Source organism: Candoia aspera, chromosome 1 (assembly GCF_035149785.1).
Source record: "Candoia aspera isolate rCanAsp1 chromosome 1, rCanAsp1.hap2, whole genome shotgun sequence".
NCBI classification, from domain to species: Eukaryota; Metazoa; Chordata; class Lepidosauria; order Squamata; family Boidae; genus Candoia; species Candoia aspera.
Window position 1 is genome coordinate 25,198,501 of NC_086153.1, and position 23,226 is coordinate 25,221,726.

The 23,226-nt window shown below is 38.6% G+C and overlaps 1 protein-coding gene across 9 annotated transcripts in view; it reads left to right on the top strand.

Annotated features, from left to right (window-relative positions):
• The window catches only part of HMBOX1 (homeobox containing 1), a 139,225-nt gene extending 115,999 nt beyond the window's left edge, over positions 1-23,226 (top strand). For 8 of the 9 annotated variants that reach the window (XM_063300793.1, XM_063300837.1, XM_063300818.1 and 5 more), the window contains one exon: positions 13,271-23,226. In XM_063300793.1, coding sequence (XP_063156863.1) covers positions 13,271-13,408 — 138 coding nt within the window. In that variant the 3' untranslated portion in view covers positions 13,409-23,226. The remainder of the gene's footprint in view (positions 1-13,270) is intronic. The other variant, XM_063300862.1, reaches the window with a different exon arrangement.

Consider the following 23,226-nt stretch of genomic DNA (forward strand, 5'->3'; position numbering starts at 1 on the left):
ATGAGGCTTGGCTGAACTTTATGTCCATATAGGCTACATTACAACTGTGAGCTTAGTTGGAATCCCTCGATTCCCAGCCGCACAACTCCCCAGCTGACTGCAAAAACCTTGGTTCCTGCAGTCTATCTCATAGAGCTTTATTAATTTTCAAGATATAATTAAAACACAAAATACAGAATATAGGCCAGGTAGAATACAAGTCTAAAAAAGTAACTAAAGAAACTAAAACAGTGCAAGAATAGACCGAAAAACATATAACAGGTGGCTTCTGACCTTTTCCAAGACAGATATAAAAGTACATAATAGTTAATCTTTTGCTATTAACTAAATATTTAGTAACATCATTTCTCTAAAATCATATATAAGAACAGAGTTCCATGTTGCTTCTCAAACTGTTGGTCCATCAAACACAAGAGGAACAGCTCCGGTTTCAATTGTAAGTCCACTTTGAGAATCTTTTGCATAATAACACATATTTGATTCCAGAATTTCTTAGCTTTTCCACAAATCCATCATAAATGATAAAAAGTTCCTTCACCCTGTAAACATTTCCATCAAACATTTGATACCCCATTATACATTTTGGACAGCTTATCGGGAGTTAAATACCAACGGTACATCGTTCTATAAAAATTCTCTTTCAAATTATAATTCAAAGTAAATTTCATCCCTTTGTTCCACATATTCTCCCATTGTTCAAGCATAATATTATACCCAAAATTCTTAGCCCATTTAATCATACAGTCTTTAACATATTCATCTTCTACATTCAATTGCAACAACATTTTATACATTTTCTTAATAAGATGCTCATCGTTCCTACAAAGTTCCGTTTCAAATTGTGTTTTTTCATTAACAAAATTTATACCTTCGTATCCAAATTAAACTGTTCTGACAATTGTGCAAAATAAAACCAGTGACAAATATGACCTTCCAATTCTAGTTGTTCCCTTGTTTTTAAGTTTAGGTATCTCTTCTTCAAAATTCAGCAAATCTTCATATCTCAACCAGCTTGGTTTGCCTGCCATCTCTCTTCTAAAAAAAGCTTCTTGAGGGGACAACACATAGGTACATTAGGAGACAATATTGATTTATATTTATTCCAAACCCTCAGTATGGCATGCCTAACAAAATGATTTTTAAAATCTTTATTAACTTTAACTTTATCATACCACAGGCAGGTGTGCCATCCAAATCGGAGATCATGTCCTTCTAATTCCAATAATTTCTTGTCCTTCAAAGTCACCCAATCCTTCATCCACAACAAACAGCAGGCAACAAAATACAATTTCAAATCAGGCAAACCTAGACCTCCTTGTTCTTTGGCATCTTGTAACAATTTATACTTGATTCTTGGTTTCTTCCCTTGCCAAATTAACTTAGAGATATCTTTCTGCCATTGTTTAAACAGTAAATCTGTTGTCAAAATTGGTATTGTCTGGAACAAAAACAACATTCTAGGTAAAACATTTATCTTAATCACAGATATCCGACCCATCATTGACAGTTGTAATTTTTCCCACCTTAACAAGATTTTCTTAACATCACTCCACAATTTAACATAGTTATTCTGAAACAACATACAATTTGTGTTTGGTAATGTCACCCCCAAATATCTGACCTTTTTTTCAATTTTAAAACCAGTCTTAACCATCAACATTTCTTGATTGTGTATAGTCATATTCTTGGTCAACATCTTTGTTTTTTGTTTATTTACTGTAAGTCCAGCTAATGACCCAAATTCCTTTGATTTCTTCATCAGATGTTCAACAATATTGAAAAGGTCTTGTAATATTAAAACTAAGTAATCTGCAAAGGCCCTCAGTTTGAAGACCTTCTTTATCTTCAAATCCTTTATTTGATCATCTTGTCTAATGTCTCTATTTAAGACTTCCAAAACTAAGATAAAGAGTAAAGGTGACAAAGGACATCCTTGCCTTGTTCTTTTCTGTATATGACAAGGCTCAGTTAAATTGCCATTTACAATAATACACACTATCTGAGGCACATAAATTGATTTAATTCCTTGAATAAAATTATCTCCAAAATCCATGTTTTCCAAAACTTTGAACATAAAAGTCCAGTTCAAATTATCAGAGGCCTTCTCTGCATCTAAGAAGATGAGAGCTGTTTGCTGTTCATTGTGTTGTTGTAGATATTCTATAATGTCCAAAACTATTCTCACATTGTCTCTTAATTGCCTTTTGGGTAGAAACCCACATTGATCTTGGTGACTAAAGTCCTGTAAAGTTTTCTTCATTCTTTCAGCCAATATTGAAGCATTGTTCAACAGTGAAATTGGTCTATAATTCTTGGAGTAATATCTTGACCTTCTTTTGGTAAAAGTACAATATTGACTTCTTTCCAAGAGTCAGGCATTGCAGAGCCCTGCAAAATAGAATTCATCAATCTTTGAAAAGGCTGAAGAAGCTGATCCTCGAAACACCCATAATACAACGCTGGCAAACCATCTGGACCTGGTGCTTTCCCCAGTTTGGTTCTTTTTATAGCTTCCACTATTTCAAAAGTAGTTATAGGATTGTTCATTAATAATTTCTGTAATTGTGAGAGTTTTGGTAATTTATGTTTCTCCAAATACTCATCTATCTTTTCCAGAGAAACTTCTTGCCTTTTATACAAATTGGAAAAAAAGTTGTGGAATGATTTCTTGATTCCTTCATTATCCATTAATTCAATATTTCCTTCTTGAATTTTTAATATAATTTTCTTTTCTCTTTCCTTCCTTAATTTATAGGCCAACCATCTTCCAGGTTTATTGGCAAACTCAAAATGTCTCCATTTAACATAATCCAATTTTGTCTCAATTTCCCTCACAGTCAAATAGATAATTGTTGGTGTAATAATTTAAGTTGATGTAAAATACTAGTATCCACTGGGTTTTTCGGTAACTCAGTTTCTTTTTCTTTAATTTGATCCAGGATAGTTTTTTTGTTGACATTTCTTTTTTAAAGTACAATTAAAACTCTTCAAAACATCTTAAGTAACCCAACAGACCCAGTAGCTCAAGAAGAAAAAACAGGAGTTATTTACAACATACAGTGCAAGGACTGTAACAGCCACTACGTAGGACAGACAGACAGAAGACAAGCAGAGCACATCTAGAAACACCAACTAGCAGTCAACAGACACGATGAGAACTCCTTAATCTCACAACACATGGACAGACTCAACCATACTTTCAACTGGGAAACTGTGAGCATCCTAAACCAAGCCAAATCCAAAAATGCTAGAGAATTCCTGGGAGCCTGGCACTCAGACAAAGCAGCCATCAACAGACACATAGAGGAAAACAACATTTACATACCATTCAAAAGAGACAACAGAAAAGCCAAAGGACTAGAACACCTCCTCACCAGCAATCAACACCCACATATGTAAAGATTAACACTAGGATTAACACCAGATGAACGCTCAAACAGCACAATACACCCTAATCAAGGTACTATTAACTCAGTCAATCAAGCAAGCAGCAAACAACAGCCCAATCAAGGAACTGCCAAGGAGAGAACAACACCCCCACCAACATAAGCTGGACAGTATATGAACAGAGAGCAAGGCCAACTCCGTTTTTGTACTGAAGACGTTGCCTAGTCTGGCAATGAAACGTCTGCAAGAAAAAAAAAAGGCTCAGAGAGCACCAAGGCCTCCAAAGTACAGTTATGGTAAATAAAGAGACCTCTCATAACTGCCTTACTGGTATCCCAAACAGTTTTTGGGTCAGTCCCTTTGTCCAAATTGATGTCAAAAAAATCTTTTAAACTTCTCTTACAATCAACCAATACGTTTTTTTTCTTTTTGTAAAATAGCTTCATTCAATCTCCATCTAAAAGCCATAGATGGTTTCTTTATTTTCAAACTTACTGGATTATGATCAGAGAAAGTCTTTGGTAAACTATCAACCTTACGAATTTTATTGGCTAAATTATTTGAAATCCATATCATGTCAATTCTTGAAAAGGATTTATGTCTTTCTGAGTAAAAGGTACGTTCCCTTGCCAATCCATTTTTGTGTCGCCAGGTATCTACTAATGCTAAATTGTCTATCTTGTCAAAAAAGGATTGTGGGAGTCTTCCTTGTTTAAACTTAATTTCCTTTTCAGATGTCCTATCCAATCATGGGGAAGTTACACCATTCCAATCTCCTTGTAGGCACCAGCTTTGATATGAAAAAGATGACAATTCGTTCAGAAGGTGTCTAAAAAGTTTACTTTTATCCTCATTTGGTACATATATCCCCACAACAATAGATTTAAGTCCATTAAGCTCGACTTCCACTGCTACATATCTGCCATATTTGTCAGAAAGCAATAAATGTGGTTTCAATTGTGGTTTAACATATATTACAAGTCCATTTATCTTCTTCAAACCTGCAGAAATAAATTCCTCTCCCAATTTTTTATTCATCAAATATTTAATATCTTTTTTCCTTATATAAGTCTCCTGTAAGCATATCACATCATGGTTTAATTCCTTCAAATAATGAAAAAAAAAATCTTTTGTGCGGGGCATTTGCCCCATTCGCATTTCAAGTAAGGTAAGTGCAAGCCATGATTAATCAGACATCTGATCAAAGTCCTTGGATGTAGCACCCATGTCTACACCTTGTAGAGCAGATTCTTGGGGTTTAGTTCCAGGTGCAGATTTCTTATCTACACCCCGATCCAAACTAGATCCGTATCTAGCAAGAAAATCCTTGGCCTTATGGATGGAGGTCAATCTGAATCTTAGCTGTTGGAACATAAAATTTGTACCTTCTAATCTTTTCCACTGAAAAACAATTTTATTCTTTTTCAGAATCTCTGTTAAAAAAGCATAGTCTTTTCTCTTCCTCAAAATCCTTACAGGAATCTCTTTCAAAACAATTATATAAACATTGTCAATATTTAATCTTGATTCAAAGTGCGTTTGCAAAACTTGGTCTCTTATTTTCCTTCTAGCAAAATGAACCAAAACATCTCTTGGTTTATTATTTACAGCTGCATAACTTGAGTTGATGTGAAAAACTTTATCTAATTCATCCTCCATTCTGTCTTCCTCCCAATCCAATAATTTTGCCAAAGTCTGTAGGATTTTTTCAACAATATTCTCCCTTTTCACTTCAGGAACTCCTCTCAGTCTCAGACAAAAATCCATGTCCCTAAGTTCTAACAGAGCCATTGTATCAAGCCCTTTTTCTCTCTCTTGCTCAGTATTATCCATCTTGGTTTCTAACACCTCCACTCGATCCATTACTTGTTTCACATGTCCAGTAGTTTTTTCCATTTGATGTTCAATCTTTTTCTCAAAGTCAGAATATTTACTTTCCATCGTTTTCTCAAAATCAGAACGTCTATTTTCCATTTTCTTCTCAAAGGCATCAAAAGATTGTTTAAAGGAATGTGAAATTTCATCAGGCATATTTCTCATCATCTCCCCATAATCAGAACCATGACAAGGTAGTCTCCTAGAAGCCATAATTAGTTCCCTCTGGTGGTTAAAATTAGCCAATACAACCAAATCTTAAAGTCAGTGGAAAAATACTAGAGACTGAGATCATTCAAAAGCAAAAGTCTTGCCACTAGAGGTGTTTACGGGAAGTATCCAATTAACTCATTAAGAAAAAAGCAACACCACTCACTGTCTCACAATAGCCATGAAAGTTCTGATTCCAACAGAAGATTAGTTAAATCCCAAAAGAAAACAATAAAAATACCACCAATTAAATCTCCAAAAATATATAGTCCTTCACTTCTATAAAATAAATCCACAGTTCAGCTTTTGGTTCTTTTTGTCCAAAACATAATGTACAAAACCAAGTTCGAGTGCTCAACAGTTAGTTTCAAAAATAATGTAAAAGTTACCAAAAGAAATCTCATCTCATGTTGGAAAAAGCCTCTTTTAAGCAAAGAAAAAGCAAGTAAATTGTTGCATTAAGAAATGGGGTGGTCAGTTTTAGAGTCCGTTTAAATGGCTGCAGCACAGCTTGGGAAAAGATGACACTCCACCTCCCAGCTGATCACTCACCACTCCATCTATAAACTCCATTTACAATCTTCTGGCTATGACCAGCCATCTAGAGGACACAGGATAATTCCTTGGGTTCTCCTTTATCCAGGGAACACTTTTGGGCTCCAGGGAATCCTGTCTGAGCCCTAAAATGCCATGCTGCCAGGTCTACTTGCGAAGCTAAATTGCAAAGAGATGCTGTTGAAGCTGCCATTCCCACCAGAAGCCCTGATCCCTGCAGCCTACTCTCAAGGAGCAGCTGTCCAGAGTACATGTAGACAATCTCACGATCTCTCCTTTCTCCGGAGAGATTTCGCTGGCCAGGATCCACCCTCTGGCTGCTGATCTCTGCTGTAATGCTATCCCCGCTCCTTCAGGGATGTCTAGCTCGCCATGTCCTCACTGGAAGTCTCCGTGGGGGAAGGCTTTAACTGTCTACCTCCCTGTACATGTAAAAACAGGATTTCTGGTAATACTTTCAGATAAATAATATTCTTTTCTCCATCCATTACAAACTTATTGCTGGTTTTATACATTTGACTGATAATAAGGTTCTTTTAACAGTTGCTTTGGTAGCAGCTATGAAAAAGCTCTATAATGTGTCATTTAAGCCTTTCAGACCATAAGTTAACTCTGTGATTCATCATATGTTGAGAAGCCAGATGGATATATTTTTGATAAAATGAATTAACAAGACACTGGGAAAGCATGGCAGTGGAGAAGAAGGGGAAGGGCCATGGACACTTTGAAAGCTGCCTGCCCATAAGCTGCAGGTGAACCATCTACACTATGGACTTCTTCCTTCCTAGACCAAGCCAAGCTGTCCTCTGCAGTCTGAAGGCCCTGTTCGGGGCCCTGCTTAGGGGCTGCCATTTTACCCATCAAGCTATAGGAAGTCTTTCATTATGGTAATTAACTTTGGCCCCATGCTGTGTTTTTAAAGAGAGTTAAGACATGGGAGCAGGATCTTTATATGTTTTTCTTAATTTATTTGAGATGACACTTGGGTTTTAGATTACATTCATATTTCCTTCTTTTTACTGAAGATACTCTTCTATAATTTCTTTCAAATAGTATTGTGGAATGTGGTTTGAGAGTTTGTTTTATAACCATGTGTCTAGGGTCTTCACAGGCTCAATAGCCTTTAAGACTATATATATATTCTTTAAATATATTAATTAAGTCAAGCCAGTTGCTACTGAACATGTGACTGTTCCATTTTCCTGTCCAGATTTTGTTCTCTATGGTTCTTTAGAAATATAAAAATAATTGCAAATTAGTACAGGATACTGTGTTGTGCAGTTGCTATAATTAATTTAAGGTAGATTAATAGCCATAACTTTTAAATTCTATTCTGATGTGACTTTCAGTATTCCACGAACACAGAACTAGCCCATTGATCCCTCTAGCTCAGTATTATCAACACTTGCTGGAAGCAGTTAATTATCTAGAGTTTCAGACAGTTTTTTTAAAGTCTTCCATTGACATTCTACGTGCAAGGCATGGGCTATGCCACTGGGCTCTTGTGCCTCCATATATACTTAGCTGTTACAAATGTGGGCAATGAATAATAGATTTTTAACTTAAAAGATGCTTCCTTAAATATTTGTTAAAAGTATTATCACTTTTTAATATATTCATTGGAATGTTTATAATAATAGAATTGTGTTTGGAAATGTGTGTAAAATTTACATAGTTTGAACCAGGGACAAGCAACTTTGCGGGGGCTAAGAAGCACATTTTACTATGAGTGGAAGCTGCCTCTAAAAAAGTGGGTGTTGTTGAGAGAAAACTGAAATGTAGCCAGGGCAGAATTTTTTAAAAAATAATAAAGAAACACCCTTTAAAGATACTTTATATGAACTCCTAAGATTCTGCTACTGTTAAAATTTGCTACCCGATTTTGCAGTAAACTCTACCACCAAATTTCCATGGCAAATTATCCAACAGATTTGGAGACCATTTGAAAAATTAAAAAGCCTGCATGTCGCTGGAGGATATACTTTGCTCTCCCTACTTTTTTTTTTTCAAAGAATCAGCACTCCAAGAAATTTCATTTCATATTGTATACGGAATTGCAGAACTTTTAAATAGGAAATTGGAAAGGCAGGTGTTACACTATGGGCATGTGGAACAATGCTGATCAAGTAGCAGAAATTATTTTAATGTATGCAAACCACATGGGTCAGCTTAAAGAATGCCCTCTTTTTCTCTTTCTACAATTCGTATTATCTGAGGGAAACATTGCTGCCAAAATGAAGATGAGAGAAAGTTAGTCCCCCTTTCGGGAGAGATGGGCGATGGTAGAAATTTGAAATATAAATAAATAAATAGTGTGCAGTGTGTATAGAGGAAAATTGATAGCTGCAAAGAATATAATCAACAAGAGGAAGAAACAGTTAAGATTAAAGAGGCATAGAAAATGTGATTTTGATGGAAATAAAGAATTGTTTGGGCAGTGAGTGAAGAGAGCCACAAAAAGAGCTTCCAGCAGAATGAATGGAATTAATTAAAAATAAAGTGATGAAATAATTTAGGATGAAACTGAAGTCAGGGAATGCTAGAAAGAGTAATTTAAAGATTTGTATGGGAATGATAATGGTATGTCAAAGAGTATTGGGCGGGGGGCTGAAAAGGGCCAAAAGAGCAAAGAACAATGGGGGTGTATGCCAAGAGTATAAACTCCCAGCAGGGTCACCAAGGTGTGAAAGTCATCCCAGCTGCTCAGCTAAAGCAAGCAGGCACCTATATCGGGTAGCCATGATAGAGGAAGATGCTGGAGGCAGATGATCACTTTAGTGAGAACAGCAAAGGCATAATTTCATACTGCATGGGAGAAGGCAGTGGTAAACCACTCCTGTATTTTACCAAGAAAACCACATGGATAGACAAGATAAAGGGATTGTTGATATAGTACTGGATGATGGGCCCTCAGATGGCATTCAGCATGCTGTTGAAGATCTTTCCAATGGTGATTATGATATGGCTAGATTAAAACCTTTGGGGCATCTAGTCTGATATTTCCATGCAGGAAAAGAAATCTGAAACTGCAAAACAGAATTACATTGGGAACTTGGAATGTAAGAAGCATGAACATGAGGAAGCTCAGCACAGTGAAAGATGAAATGAATGGGCTACACATTACCATCTTATGCATCAGCAAACTGAAATGCACTGGAACTGGACACTTTCAGTCAGAAGATCATACAGTTTACTATTCAGGGGGAAAAAACAAGAAAGAACAGCATTGCTTTTATGGTCAGGAAGGATATAGAAAAGACAGTACTTGGGGACAGTGCAGTCAATGATAGAATAGTATCAATTAGACTTCATGGATGACTCTTTAAAATGTCAGTTATGTTTATGCTCTAAGTACTGATGCAGAAGAAGAGTTGATGAGTTTTATACACAAATTCAATCTGAAATTTAAAAAAAACATACAAGCAAGATGTGCTGCTTATGGTTGGAGACTGGAATGCCAAAGTTGGAGACTGGAATGCCAAAGTTGGAAATCATAAGGAGGAAAATGTAGCTGGAGCCTAGGAATCAGAAACAAAGCTGGAGAATGATTTATCCATTTCTGCCAGTCCAATGATTTCTTCATTGCTCAGATAGAGTACAGAGAAATCAAACAAAGATGTGGCCAAGGCCTACTATGGAATAGACCATAAATTGCTTGTGTGTAAATTCCAAGTCACTCAAGGCACAAAAGCCCAGACTCCAAATTATCATATTTTGAGCATGAGGTGTCTGTAATGCTGGGAAAGGCGGAAGGAAAGAGGAGAAGGGAACAACTAGCAGCAGGGTGGATGGACTCAATTACAGCAACGATGGGTGTACCGTTGGAAGACTTGAAGGAATAGGATGTGGACAGATTATTCTGGAGAAGGTCTATCTATGTGGTCACTAAGAGTCAACATTGACCTGATGGCACATAATCAATCAATCAATCAATTAGAAATGCTGTGAGAATGCTGCAGGTATAGATGGTGTAACTAGCAAAATGTTAAAATATGGATGTGATTTGATTACGATTTGTTGAATGTGAGCACATGAAAACTTCATCTGTGCCTGGCAAGTGGAAGAATACAATTATTGTTTCTGTATGAAGGAAAAGGTAGCAAGAGCGCATGCAACAACTACAGGGAGATTAGTTTATTATGGGAAGGTATATTGCATAACTCTTGTAGAAAAGGTATGAGATAGGATGATAAGCAAAGTGCTGCTGCTTTATCCCAGGCGGGGCTATGCAGATCAAATTTTTGTTCTTCAACTCGTCATTGAGAAATGGATAAATATGAGAAAGAAAGTTTATTTTATCTTTGTTAATTTAGAGAAGGGCTATGATAATGTGAGTAGGCTTGAATTTAATAATCACAATCACTCGTGCCATAGACACTTCCTGTCTGGACTACTACAGTGTGCTCTATATGAGGCTGTCCTTGAAAAGTATTTGGAAGCTTCACCTGATTCAGAATGCAGCAACACACGCAGTGTTGAGTGCACTGAGGTTCACTGTCAGCCTTGCAAGGTAGACCAGGCTAAGAAACCAATGCCATGTCGGTCAGTACTCCTTTTACTGTAACAGCTATTGTAACCAATTTTTGCAAGGTTGCATGTGCTTTCCCCTCCCTTCCTTTATCTCCATATGAACTAGGGAGAGGCTTGTCTGAGATGTTTTCTCAAGTTACTTTCTTGACCTGGCTCAGGCCCCTTTTATCTGACCATTGCCTTTGTAGTGGCTCTTCCTCTTGTCCTTCAAGACCATTCCCTCTGCTTACTACATTCACCCATGTAACATTTCGGCAGCGTGAGCTGCATGGGCTTCCGATATGCTTCGGGATGCAGTTTAAGGTACTGATTATCATCTTTAACCCTCTACTTGGCCCAGGGCCAGGTTACTTATGGGACTACCCATCCCAACAGGTCCAGCAGGGTGGCATGCTCCAGGACCCCTCAGTGAAACAATGCCATCTTGCAGGACCCAGGGGCCCTGCTTTTTCAGTTGTAATGCCTGCCCTATGGAACAGCCTCCCCTCAGAGACCTGGACAGCCCCAACCCTGTTGGCCTTTTTGGAAGACTATAAAAACCTGGCTTTTCCCGCAAGCATTAGGGCCAGGTTGTTAATGGAGCCTGATATTGGTGGTTGTTGACTGAGGATTATGTGTAAGAAGCCTTGGCTTTTGTATTTTGTACTCTTATTGTATACATATATTATAATTGTATTTTTGCTTTCTGTTGTTCAAGATCGTAAGCCACCCAGAGTTATTTGTTAAGATGGGAAACCATATAAATGTCATTAATAGATAAAAAAATAAATATTTTGGACAAATAAGAAATTGAAGGTTGGTTGCTGGGTGCAATTAGGGCAGTGTATGATGAAAGTAAAACATGCATGAAAATAAATCAAGCAAGTTAAGAAAAAATATAAAGTAAAATGAATGCAATGGGAATGGGGTGTTGAAGAAGTCTATATGGTAAAACAAGGCTTAAGAATGAATAGATGGTGAATGAACTCTGTGCGTCGCTGCATTCTGGACCAGTTGTAATCTCCAGATGGTCTTCAAGGGCAGCCCTATGTAGACCGTGTTGCAGTAATCCAACCAGGAAGTGACCAAGGCATGACTGATTATGAGCATTCCCGGCCAACATATCTGGATGGTGCCTGGTTGGAGAAAGAAATTATTTAAATCCATAAGAAAATAACTTTTGCATCTTATTTCTTTTTTCTTGGGCTTACACATTATAAAACAGATCATCACATGAGTCTTTGCTTGGTAACAAAATTAGGATTTGACCCTTCCTAATTTTTTTTAGAAGGATTCACTATAGCTTCCCTAAGGTACACATCTTGTTCCCATTTTCCTCTTGAGAAGCAATCAAAAGATAATGCCCTGTGTCTTCTTAATTTTCTTTTGTTTTGATTTGTAAGCATCCTGCGCTGGGTAGCATCCTATATTTAGGTAGCAGCAAAATGTAAAGTATCTAATACTATAAACTAAAATAAAAGAATAGCTAGAAATTCTTCACAGAAAGAAAGAGGGTACTTCCAGATGAAATTTCCAGTGCTGCTAGTTAAAGCATATTATACAGCTCTTCCTCTTTTCTCTTGTAATGTTTGTTACAGGTAAGAAAAAGGATAAGAGAAATGGGGGATGGGAGTGAAACAGGAGGGATTACAAGTGGAAGTTGTTGTTTTCTGGACCCTCACAAAATTCAGTGAAAGGGTTTGGACTATTATGTAATAAAAATGATATAGAAGCAGCCAAAGGTACATACACAAGTTTGTTAAATCCTTTCACCCTCCCTGTCTCTCTCTGTCTCTCATACACAAACACATACAGGTAACTTCTGCTGCTAAGTCACTGTCTTCTCTAACTGAAACAGCCCCCATTAGTCAATGAATTTCTCTGTCAATGCTCAGGTATATTCATTCGCTTAACAGAGACATTTGTCTGAAACTGAGCTGTGTCTGTATATCTCAGTCTCTAAGATAGTGATGGAATAAGGTTCTAGTTCTACATTTGTACAGATTTGGAGGTCTTGCAGAATCCGTTTCCAGGAGACCCAGTTGAAACTATCTCACCTGCTCCCCAACTCTTATGTCACCAAGGCACTTTTCAACTTGAGCAGACACCCAAGCAAAAATTGTTGTTGTGAGGTCACTGGCACTGATGGCCTTGCTAAATAGAAATAACACCAAAATTTCTAGATAAGGGCTGGAACATTATGCATCCCTGATTATATAAATTGTGAAAATTGCACCGTTATTTCACTTTTGCATCGTTGTCCCATTTTTAAAAGTTTCGGTTTCTGTTTGCAGAATGCAGCATTCTCTTTTTCTCTCTCTCTCTCTCTCTTTTCCCCCCATCCCCAAATTTGGACTTGGGGTGTGGGAAAAAGGCAGAATTTTCAAAGGTTTTATCCAGGTGGTTGGTAGGTTGGTTTATGCCTCGTAATAACTTGAGGCTAGGAAGCTGCCTTGGGTGCTCTTTCTCCTTCGTTTTCATCTGTTTAGATGAGGTTTTCTCCAGTTACCCTCTCTCCTTCTTCCCATTTTCCCTTCAGCCAATGCCTGTTCAGCATGTGATATGTTCTTTTTAAAGAAATCCCTTTTATCCCCCTTTCCCCAGCCCATTGAATGAAAACATTGGACTGTTTATAAGGCGTATTTTAAAATTGGATGAAATTATTGCTGAAGATGCTAATGAGACTTGTTCCTCCCCTCCCTCTTCATTCCTTTCTCCTTCTCCGCTTATGTAGGATGACAGCACTAGCCATAGCGACCACCAAGACCCTATCTCACTAGCCGTGGAGATGGCAGCGGTAAATCACACCATTCTGGCGTTGGCCCGGCAAGGAACCAGCGAGATCAAAACAGAGGCCCTGGATGATGACTGATGACGCGATGGAGGGGGAGGGCTCCCAGATGAGAAAGTAACTTAGTTTTAGACGTAGCACCTTAGCAGCCTTTTTTCCTGGTCCCTAATATGTGTCCTTCTTTACAATATAACTTTGCAGTCTCTTGTACGTCAAGTTTGCCGTTTAGGGTCTTGTCCTGTGAAGATGGCATGGTGCCCTCTGACTCTGCGTATAAACTCTCAGTATTAACTCCCAGTCAGATAATTAACCAAGCCGAGTGACCTCCCTCTCCCGGTGCTCCCCCTCAGCTAGATGAACACCTTTGCTGCTCTGTCTTTAGCATTCCATGAACGTGCTTCCAGGTGTCGTAGGCATCCCTCGATTCCAAACCTTAGGCTAAATCTATAGAAATACAACAATACAATCTTCAGACTTCCTGGTGTTAACAATTTTTATTTTTCTCTTGTTATAAAACCAAAAGGAGACAATGGAGATTGAGTGGTTTGAAGGATAAAGGCCACTGGGTTGAGAGTTTGAGCAGAGAATGGGGTGATGATAAAGCTTAGATCTGTTATCAGCACCTTGTTACCAGGTGCCAATAAGATGGGCCTCTCTTGGCTGTGCAGCAATACAATCTTTACTGTTTTTCCATGGGATTAGTGCTGTTTTCCAAAGGTCCTGGCTGGTTGGGAATGAGGGAGGAATGTCCACCAGCTTGTTTTGATTGATGCTTGCTGTTGATGTGGTCAAGATAGCCTTCCTCTTTTCTTTACAAGTTGTGTTATGGGAGGAATAAAGCATTTTTTCTCAGTTCCTAAGTTTACCCAGTTAGGCCAAAGTTTTCATCTGTAGAAGAAGCTACTTACTGTGTCTCTGAATGAGTCCCATCTATGGCCATGCTTCCTTCCAATAGGTTGTCACTAAGGGTGATGGTGGCTAAGGAATGATTTAAGTGTGATTCACAACTCCTTTATCAGTTTAGTCGTAAATGAGCCCCACTGCGTTCAACAGGATTTAAACCCAGATAAGTTAAGAAAAGATTATACTCTCAGTCACCCCACAAGGAGAATATCTACCCTTGGAAAAGACATGATTCATGTAGAAAGATAGGGTGGACTTTGGTGAAAGTGGGTAGTTATTTTCACACACACACACAATACACACACACACACACACACACACACTATATGTATGTATGTATGTATGTATACAGTGTGAAGTAGGTCTCCAGTTTACCACTCTAGAGAAGGATTAAGAAGTGACTCCCAGTATCCCTCCTCACTAGAGTTACAGGAAATGTGCATATACAGAAGTTTCCATTATTTGCATATTAGAGGGTGCAGTGATCCCTATCTATTGTCTGTGGTGTTGGCTCCCAAGATATCACATCATAATGTTTCTCACACGTCAATGACTTAGGCACACATTCTCTGTGTCTCTGTTTTTGTTCTGTTCTTCTTCAGAAGCTGGAAAGCTGTACCTGTCTGAGCAGGTTAACTAATCCTTGGAAGCCATATTACAGCAGGAACTAGATGTTGCCATGAGCCAAGGATTCAGTGGCTCATGTGCTCCTGGGAAACAGGATTATTTTTTTACTTTCCTAATGTTAGGGCAAACTGAGATTGGATTCAGATATTGGCTATCCATGAATTTAGAACTAGTGATTAAATACTGGTGGAATGTGAGAGGAATCTACTTCTAAATAGCAAAATAAATAAATAAATAAATAATCAAATTTGAGTTTTTTTGTTTATCTTGATCATATGTAGCACTTTGGTATTTTTTTCTTAAATAAATATATATATATTTGTATTTTGAGCATTTTTTAAAAAATAAATATCATTGGATAAATCAACAATAAAATGCTGTAAGCTCATGTTACAGAGTCATCCCATAATATACCTTGAACATAGTCCATCAGGAACATCTCTGATGAAATGGCCCTGGGCGGAATAGCACCAGGTAGTCCTCCTGCACAAGCTGTTCTGAAGTGAAGGAAGGGGGTGTTGCAAAGGATTCCTGTCACCCAAGAAGTTTTCCTGACAGCTTTAATGTAGCATGTGGTTTTCCTCTTTCTTGTGCTCTTTTCTCATCCACCTTAGTGCAACGTTCACAGAAATTCTTCCCCATTCATTGTGCCCTTTGAGCTGCCTGTGCATTCATGAATAACAGCTAGTCTACTTCAGGTTGTAACTGACACGCTGACTGCCCCATGGTCTAGTCCCTGCTGGGGCAACAGTTCCCAACATATGGAAATGTGGTTTGTAGGTGGCCTTGTTCTGTTTACTAAGCCCTTCTGTGCTCTGCTGAGGCAGGTGATAGAAAATTGTAGAAAACTGGTCAAAGGCTTAAAATCTTCAGGATGTTGAAATATATTGTGCAGTTCCTGAAATTGACAGGCCATTTGCTCATTTGGTATGTCAGTTTTGTGTTGGGCAGTTCTGTCATTCTCTAGTACTTTATTTGTAGCCATGGTTTCTCTCTTTCTCTGCATATATCTTGAGTACTCAGAAATCCTATATAAGGAAGGATCATCTGCCAAGACGCTATTGCTTCATGTAGCATGGTACCTGCTTGCTCCAGGAACTGGGTAGATGGGACTTAGCTATCTAATTAGTAGGTAGAAACTTTGAAAATGGATTGATATGAATATATTTTGAAACAAGTGACTGGCCATAAGGGAAAATAAAATACCATCTTTTCAAGGGGCTGGAGCAGCTCTCTACTGTTTGGCCTTGGCTTAAGAATAATGGATGCTTCCTTATGCTGGCCAGATGATCTATCTAGGTAGCTTAGCATGACCTATTCATCAGCTCTGAAGCAAAGAAATATCTTTCCCATCATCTGATCTCTCTGACTATAATTACTAAGGGCTGAGCTAGAGTCCTTCTGCATATGTCCTCTGTTTCCTTCAGTGGATCTACGGCAGGAACCGGTTAATAATCCATCACTTGGAGAGTGTTCATACAGTTTCTCCATCAGGATCCTTGATGGCTCCTCATAACAGCCATTTGACTGCCAATTGAAATGTTTGATCTTTGCTGGTATGTTGCAGCTCCATCTTTCCCTTGCACATTTCATTGGCCATAATATATGTAATTTTTAAAAATCAACTGTTGATCACTAAAGCATAAGCAAACTGTTGTCGTCTGTCTTGTTTGTCTATCTAGAGCAGGCAAACTCCATGAGGAGCTTTGACCTTAGACTCAGGGAAAAGTGTGAGAGTTGTTTGGTAGCTGCAGAGAGAATTTCTTCTTGTGACATTTACAAGCAAGTGTGTCTCTCTATAGCAGGTAACAAAGGAGTGAAGGAACTTTGAGATTTGTTTTGCGGGTGGAATGACCTGGTAAAATGTAGCTGCTGCAGAGGAATTTTATCTTCTCATACCCTAAACTGATAAGCATTGATGATATGAGGTCATCATGGGCTCTTGCCACTGAGCTTCCCACTGCTGTTTTAGCACTGCTCTTCACTGAGTTTTTATTCTTCCTTTGGATATGGTTTAAGCAGGACATTACCAGCTAGTTCTAGTAAGAACAGTAGCAGCAGAATTCTTAAATAAGTCATCCACTGCAAATTAACAGCATTCAATTTTAGTCAGTCTTCCCTATTAACTTGTAGCCTTTCCCTGCTTACCTAGTAGTACAGTATTCTGGAAGGACCACCATCTTCATGGCTTGGCCTGAAGCACTTTTCAGTTATGGTAAACAGTAATTGGATTCAGCCCGTTTTACATATGGCACATGCAGATAAGTAACAGGAAGCAACGAGCAAGCTTTAGGTATACAGGCAGAACTCACTAAAACATTGGGGCAATAGCTAGCCTACAGTTACCTTAATTAAAGAAGGATTGTACAAGCGTTGAGAGATCTTGAATCTTTAAAGAGAGGGCCTCAGCCAGAAATGTGCCATGAAGCAATAAACCAGAAGGCACGTTTAGATAAGGTACAGTAGAAGCTTTGTTCAAATGACAAAGCATTTGGATTCTGGTTTGTCAGGTTGCAAGTTCTTACCACATTTTAATGCCCTTTTAATTTTATCTGAATTCAGGGGCTGATGCAGCTGTTGACCTTCCTGTTACTCACAGTTAAACTGTGATTGGCATTTTTTGTCTTCTCCAGTTAGGATCCTCTGTTGCTTTGGATGTTCAGAACCCCCAAAGTGTTTTTTTCTTGTCTTTTCAAATTGTCTTTCCAACCGAGCTCTCTGACAAGAGCATTTTACTTCTGCTTTTTGTATAGCATTCTGAGCTTTCAACATGATCCATTAGGTGTCTGACCCATGTTATGAATAGTTGAGGAATTTGGGATACTAATAGAATATCTTACTTGCCCCATGAGTGGGTATGATTTGTGAATCATCTATAACCACCCTTTAACTGTGTCTGAATTCTCAGCTTGCTGCCCGCTTGTGTTCTGAATTATATTTTCTCATGAGCTGATAGGTGGCGTAGCCTTGGGGGATTTTCAATACTACCAAACTGCCTGGTTCTGTGAAATCACTGTAATATTGCCGCTACTGGAAGATAGCTCTCACTTCTTGAGCATCCAAATGACCAGTTCTCTCTTCTATAATCTTAGTTTTAGAGACAATGCTTTGAGATTGGCTTCAGACTTGAATAATGTAATATTTGAATGTGATTTTTGTAGAATAGCCTTCTACAGTATGTGCTCCCCCAAAATACTGGGACCACAATCCATGATTCCCAGTTAGAATCCTAACTGTGAATTTTGGAATTTGTTAGTCCAGACACATGAAGAGGGCTCTAACTGAATAACAACATTCTATATCACCCCTCACCCCACATTTCATAATGTGCATCCTGCACCTGTTGATATTATAAATGTTGTTTTTCTTTCCATTCATTCTTTCTTTGTAGTCATAGACATGGTATTGGAGAAATCTAAACTTGTTGGAAAATTATCAGTACAAGTACATGAGAGATTTCTTACTAGAAACAAATCCCATATTTTAAAAAGGGCTTCCTAATAAAATAGTGTTGTTGTTGTTTTTAACACTGTACTATTTACTCTTCTTTTCAGTGTTCTGGCCTGGAAAGACTTTTAAGGCAATAAGTGGATTTCTGTGTGCTTGTTGTTGACATCAACCTTCCTGAAAAGGCTCCCTTGATAAAATTTTAGTTGCAGCCTCTATGAGTAACATCAGCTTTCCTCCAGTGGAACAGCTTCCTCCCACCCTTGTATTTACTGAAATTGCACACAAACCAATTTTTCTGTTCCTACCATGTTGTTAGTCCCTTAGCAACTGGCATTCAGTAGTATATTGCCTCTGAACATGGAGTATTCATAACGATTATGAGTTTTAGCCTTTGATCACTGAGAAAAATATATTGAACCGTGCAAGCAATTTAAGCCAGCCAGCCAGAGAAAACGTAGTGCAAAAATGCTGGTAGCATCTGTTGTCCAGGAAAATATTTCTTTAGTGATTTGTTACTTGGTCTGTGTGAGACTAAGAATAGCCATTTTTCTAGACACATAGGAAGCTTGTGATCAGAACATGTGATTTAGCTGATAAGTTGATTTTTTGATAGGGAACAATAACTGGTTTGGTATGATAGTGTTCTAAAATAGGAAAGCCCAGTTCTTTTGTTGATTGTGAATTCCATAACTTCTTTTGTTGTGGGTAATCATGCCCTATTGTCTTCCTAAGACCATCTTGTTCTGTGAAAAGGTGAAAGGTCCCCTGTGCAAGCTCCGAGTCATGTCTGACCCTTTGGGGGGATGCCGCTTTTGTGACATTTTCTTGGCAGACTATATCGGGGAGGTTTGCCATTGCCTTCCCAGTCACCTCCCCCAGCAAACTGGGTGCTCATTTTACTGACCTCGGAAGGATGGAAGGCTGAGTTGACCTGAGCCGGCTGCTCGAGAGAGAATCCAGCTTCCGCTGGGATAGAGTTCGGGTCGTGGGGAGAGTTTCGGTTGCAATACTGTTGCCTATCACTCTGCACCACACGAGGCTTCCCAATCTTGCTCTGTAGGTGAGATAATTCTGAGAAAAACTCTGTTCTATGTGGATCTCAAGAAGCCATTTAAGCAAATTCCTATTCTGATCTAAGAGCCAAGCCCTTAACTTCATCATAATTCCAGATGTGTTGGATGTCAACATCTACAAATTCCAGCTAGTACAACAGAGCCCCATAAGAGTTGAAGTGCAGCTTATCTAGAGGCATCAGGTGGAGGAAGACAGCCTTGCTTTGTGATGTTGTTGAAGGGGAGCAATAACCTTATTCCGTAGAAGTTTGTTTCTAAATGGGCAAGGCTACTTACCACCCTCCCATTTTTAAAACAAGACTAGCTTTGGAAAGTGGTTTTCAGCAGTGAGATCTGTGGTCCATTTGCAGTGGATGGAAGAGCTAATTTCAATGGCAGGTGGCACTAAGGGGTTTCCCTGCTTTTTCAGGATGCCCAGGATCTGCTTGCTTGGTTTGTTTCCAGTATTTAGTATCCCTTTCTAAAAGTGCCTATTGTGATAACTGAACTTGATCTTGTGTGGGAGACACTGGTCTTGTCTGTGTTTGCCCTTTTGATATGGGAGGACTTGGGAGCCTAGAATGTGAATTAACTACTGGAACACGCTGGACAGAAGCCATATTTGCTTCATTCGCATTCTCTCTCTCTCTCTCTTTACATCTTGACTTTGCCTCTGGTGGCTGGGAATCATTGGAATTGTAATCCAACACACCTGGAGACCACCAGCCTGGGGAAGACTGCTTTATAATCTAGGAAGGACCATAGTGAGAGAGCTTAACAGAAGAATTGCTGTAGAAAAGTTCTGTAGCAAGTCCAGGCCCACTGCTTTCCTCCTCTTAGTCCCCCCTGCAAAAGAGTGCCACCTGGTTAGAAGGTTGCACTCTGCACTTCTCATCTGCATTTCCTGTTATCTTCTGTGCAGAACAGAAGTTGTAAGCTATTCCCAGTAATATTTTATGAATGTAAAAAAGGTCTAAGAGTGACTCCTCCCTCCCTTTCCCCCAATTAGTATATTTTAACTCTACATTGACTGGATTCCTGCACTGAAAGAAGTCAGCAGTGTAGGAAGGAACCTGTTATCTTTCATTCCAGAACATTGTTTTTAAGATAATGGGTGTCAGCCTTGCCAGGTAGACCAGACAGGGAACACGACCAGATGAGCTAATACTACTTTATTGTAAAGCTACATTAACAGAATCTTGCAAGTCTGAAAGTACAGTTCTCCTGCTGTCTCCTTTACAGCCCAAGAAACTAGGGTGGGTCCCTCCTGAGCCTCTTGCCCCACCCACTGTCCAGCTGAGGCTATGCTCCCTCTTACCTGACTGTTCCCTGGGCAGCGTCTCTTCGCTCTGTCTCCCAAGGTCTTTCCCACAGACCATTACAATGAGAGGGGAAAGCATCAAATGGTATACTAGGAAATTGGAAGTGAGTATGCCTTGCATAAGGGGATAAGGAGGGGCCAGATTTATTTCCTCCTCCCATTTTGAGCTTGTATATGAGCTGAAATACATCTCAGTGTAATCAATTGCAGGTTGCTGTAGCTTGTGGGCAAGCCAAATTTGTGCATTTTCTAACTTCCATTCCAGGACTTCCTGTCTCCTTTCCCCCCAGTGTTCCTTTCTGATTCCACTACTGTGGTGGCAGCGACACTTTGCCTGGTGTTGTTTTGGTCTGCCATAACTGAGTTCAGCCTACCTCAAGAGGTAATTCTGTGTCTCACTGTCTTGCAGCCACAATCCCTTTTATTTCAGGGTCCTTTTTGATATACACCCACACCCACACACGACACTGGACTGTCTATCCCCCTACTCTCCAGCCCCCTTGCTGTTGCCACCAGTTCTTATTGCAGATTGGATGCTGCTTTAAATGTGAAAAAAATTGTTTTAAAAAGCTATATAAAGAAGAAAAAAATAAAAACCTGAATGAAAAGCTAAAGCTGAATTTATAAGCCTTGTTGCATATGAGCCAAAAGTGCAAAAAGCTCCATATAATAAACTAACCTGCCACTCATATAAATATAAATATATATAAATATATTAAAATCAGACTGTTCTACAAAATTGTGTATTTGTATTTTTGTGTACGTACAATTTTCTGCTAAGCAGAAGGAGGATGTAGTATAGGATGTGAGAGAATTTTTTTTAATCAAATTTCTTTTGCCACTTATTTTTCTTAACATTCATCTCTCTGTCTCTGTCTTCTCTATGTATGACACCGTTTGTGGAAAAGCTGCAGTCTCTCTCTTCTTCCCCCTGCCCCACCCAACCCTTCCCATAGACTACTGCCAGGTATAGGCTGCCACTAGCTTTGCAGAGATACAGACACTCTCAAAAGTTTTGAATAACTGGCTGCTGTTAGCAATGTCAACATGTGCTTTGTTGGGACTTGGCCATAGTTGCTTCCAAAGGTGCTGAACGTTGTCAGTGAACTGCTATTTCCCTGAAGCAGCCTGGCGCTTAGCTAAAGTTGATCAAGACCTTTGTTGGTCTTTGGTCTGAGATCCCAAATACCTTTGTGAAGACATTCCTGCAAGAAAAAAAAATATTGTTGTCAATCAGACGGGCCTTGGTAGAGACATTTGGGAATTCCTAAGCACAAGTCTAGGAATTGAGGACAAGGGCGTTTGGCCTGGTTGAGATTGTTACTCAATTGAAAACCGAACAGCAGACTAGTGTAACCATGATTTGAACAAAAGCAGGATGGTTTAAGTGCCCCAAATATCTTATACATATTTTTGTTATCCTATAACCATTCTGTAAAAAAGGCAAGTACATTTAAAGAGGAAGTCATTTTGTAAAAAATTAGTAGAGTGATGAGAGCAAAATTAGGATTATCTCATACGTGATGAAAGTTTTTTAGTTTTCATGATTCTTCCCTCTTTGGAAAGATTTTAGTGGAACTGCCGTTTATCAGTTAATTTAATCTGTCAAGGGATTTACTTCTCCTTTAATAAATGTAAGCCAAGTTCCCACAAACCTGCATCTGTCCTCCTAGCCTCTAAAGTCTATTTGAATTCCAGAATGGTTAATACCTTGCAAACTTTGTTGATATGAGCACAGTTCGGTCATGTTAGAGACCCATGCCGAGTGTTCCTCTGAAACATCTAAGACAGGCTATAATAAATACAAGAGTAGAAAATGTAAGAGGCTTGCTGCTAAGCAAAACCAGCTGAGAGTATTGAGAGCTATCATGTCAAGGGAAAACTAGATGTTTTCCTACCATGCTAGTTTGTTGTATGAGAACATGCAGGATGTTAAATTCCGAAAGTTTTCCAATATAACTGTTTTGTTGAGAGTTTCTTCCCCAACTTAAAAAAGAAGTTACATATAAGCTCTTTTCAGATAGGAGAGCCTTTGGTATATCCAACTTTCCTTAACTGATTTTTTTTCATCCATTTTAAAGAAAAGCATGTTTATGGAGGATAACATCCACTCACTCATTTAGTGTCCCATGGCTCTTTGTTTGCACATCCATATTTTCTCTTCTTTTAAAAGCTACATGTCCCATTCTATTGACCCTTACCATTTCTTCCAGGGGTGAGAGAGACACTACATCTTTCTAAGTAGGGCTCATATTTATACCAGTGTGTACTGACTGTGGAAGAAGTCCTTGTTTCTGTATGTGAATGGGGAAAGAAACAAGTGCTCTATTGTATTGATTAAAAACTAGCTTAAAAAAAACAAATGAGTCCTGTATCATTGTATCTCCTATTCTGGATTATTAGTGCCTTTTTGGACAGTAGACTGTTCTGTAATTAAATTGTAGTATAACTGCTTTTTTGTACAGTTTTGTTTTAATAAACTTTTTTTAATTTGTGTTTATTTTAGTATTGTACCTACTAGAAAATTAAAATGTATAACTGAGAAA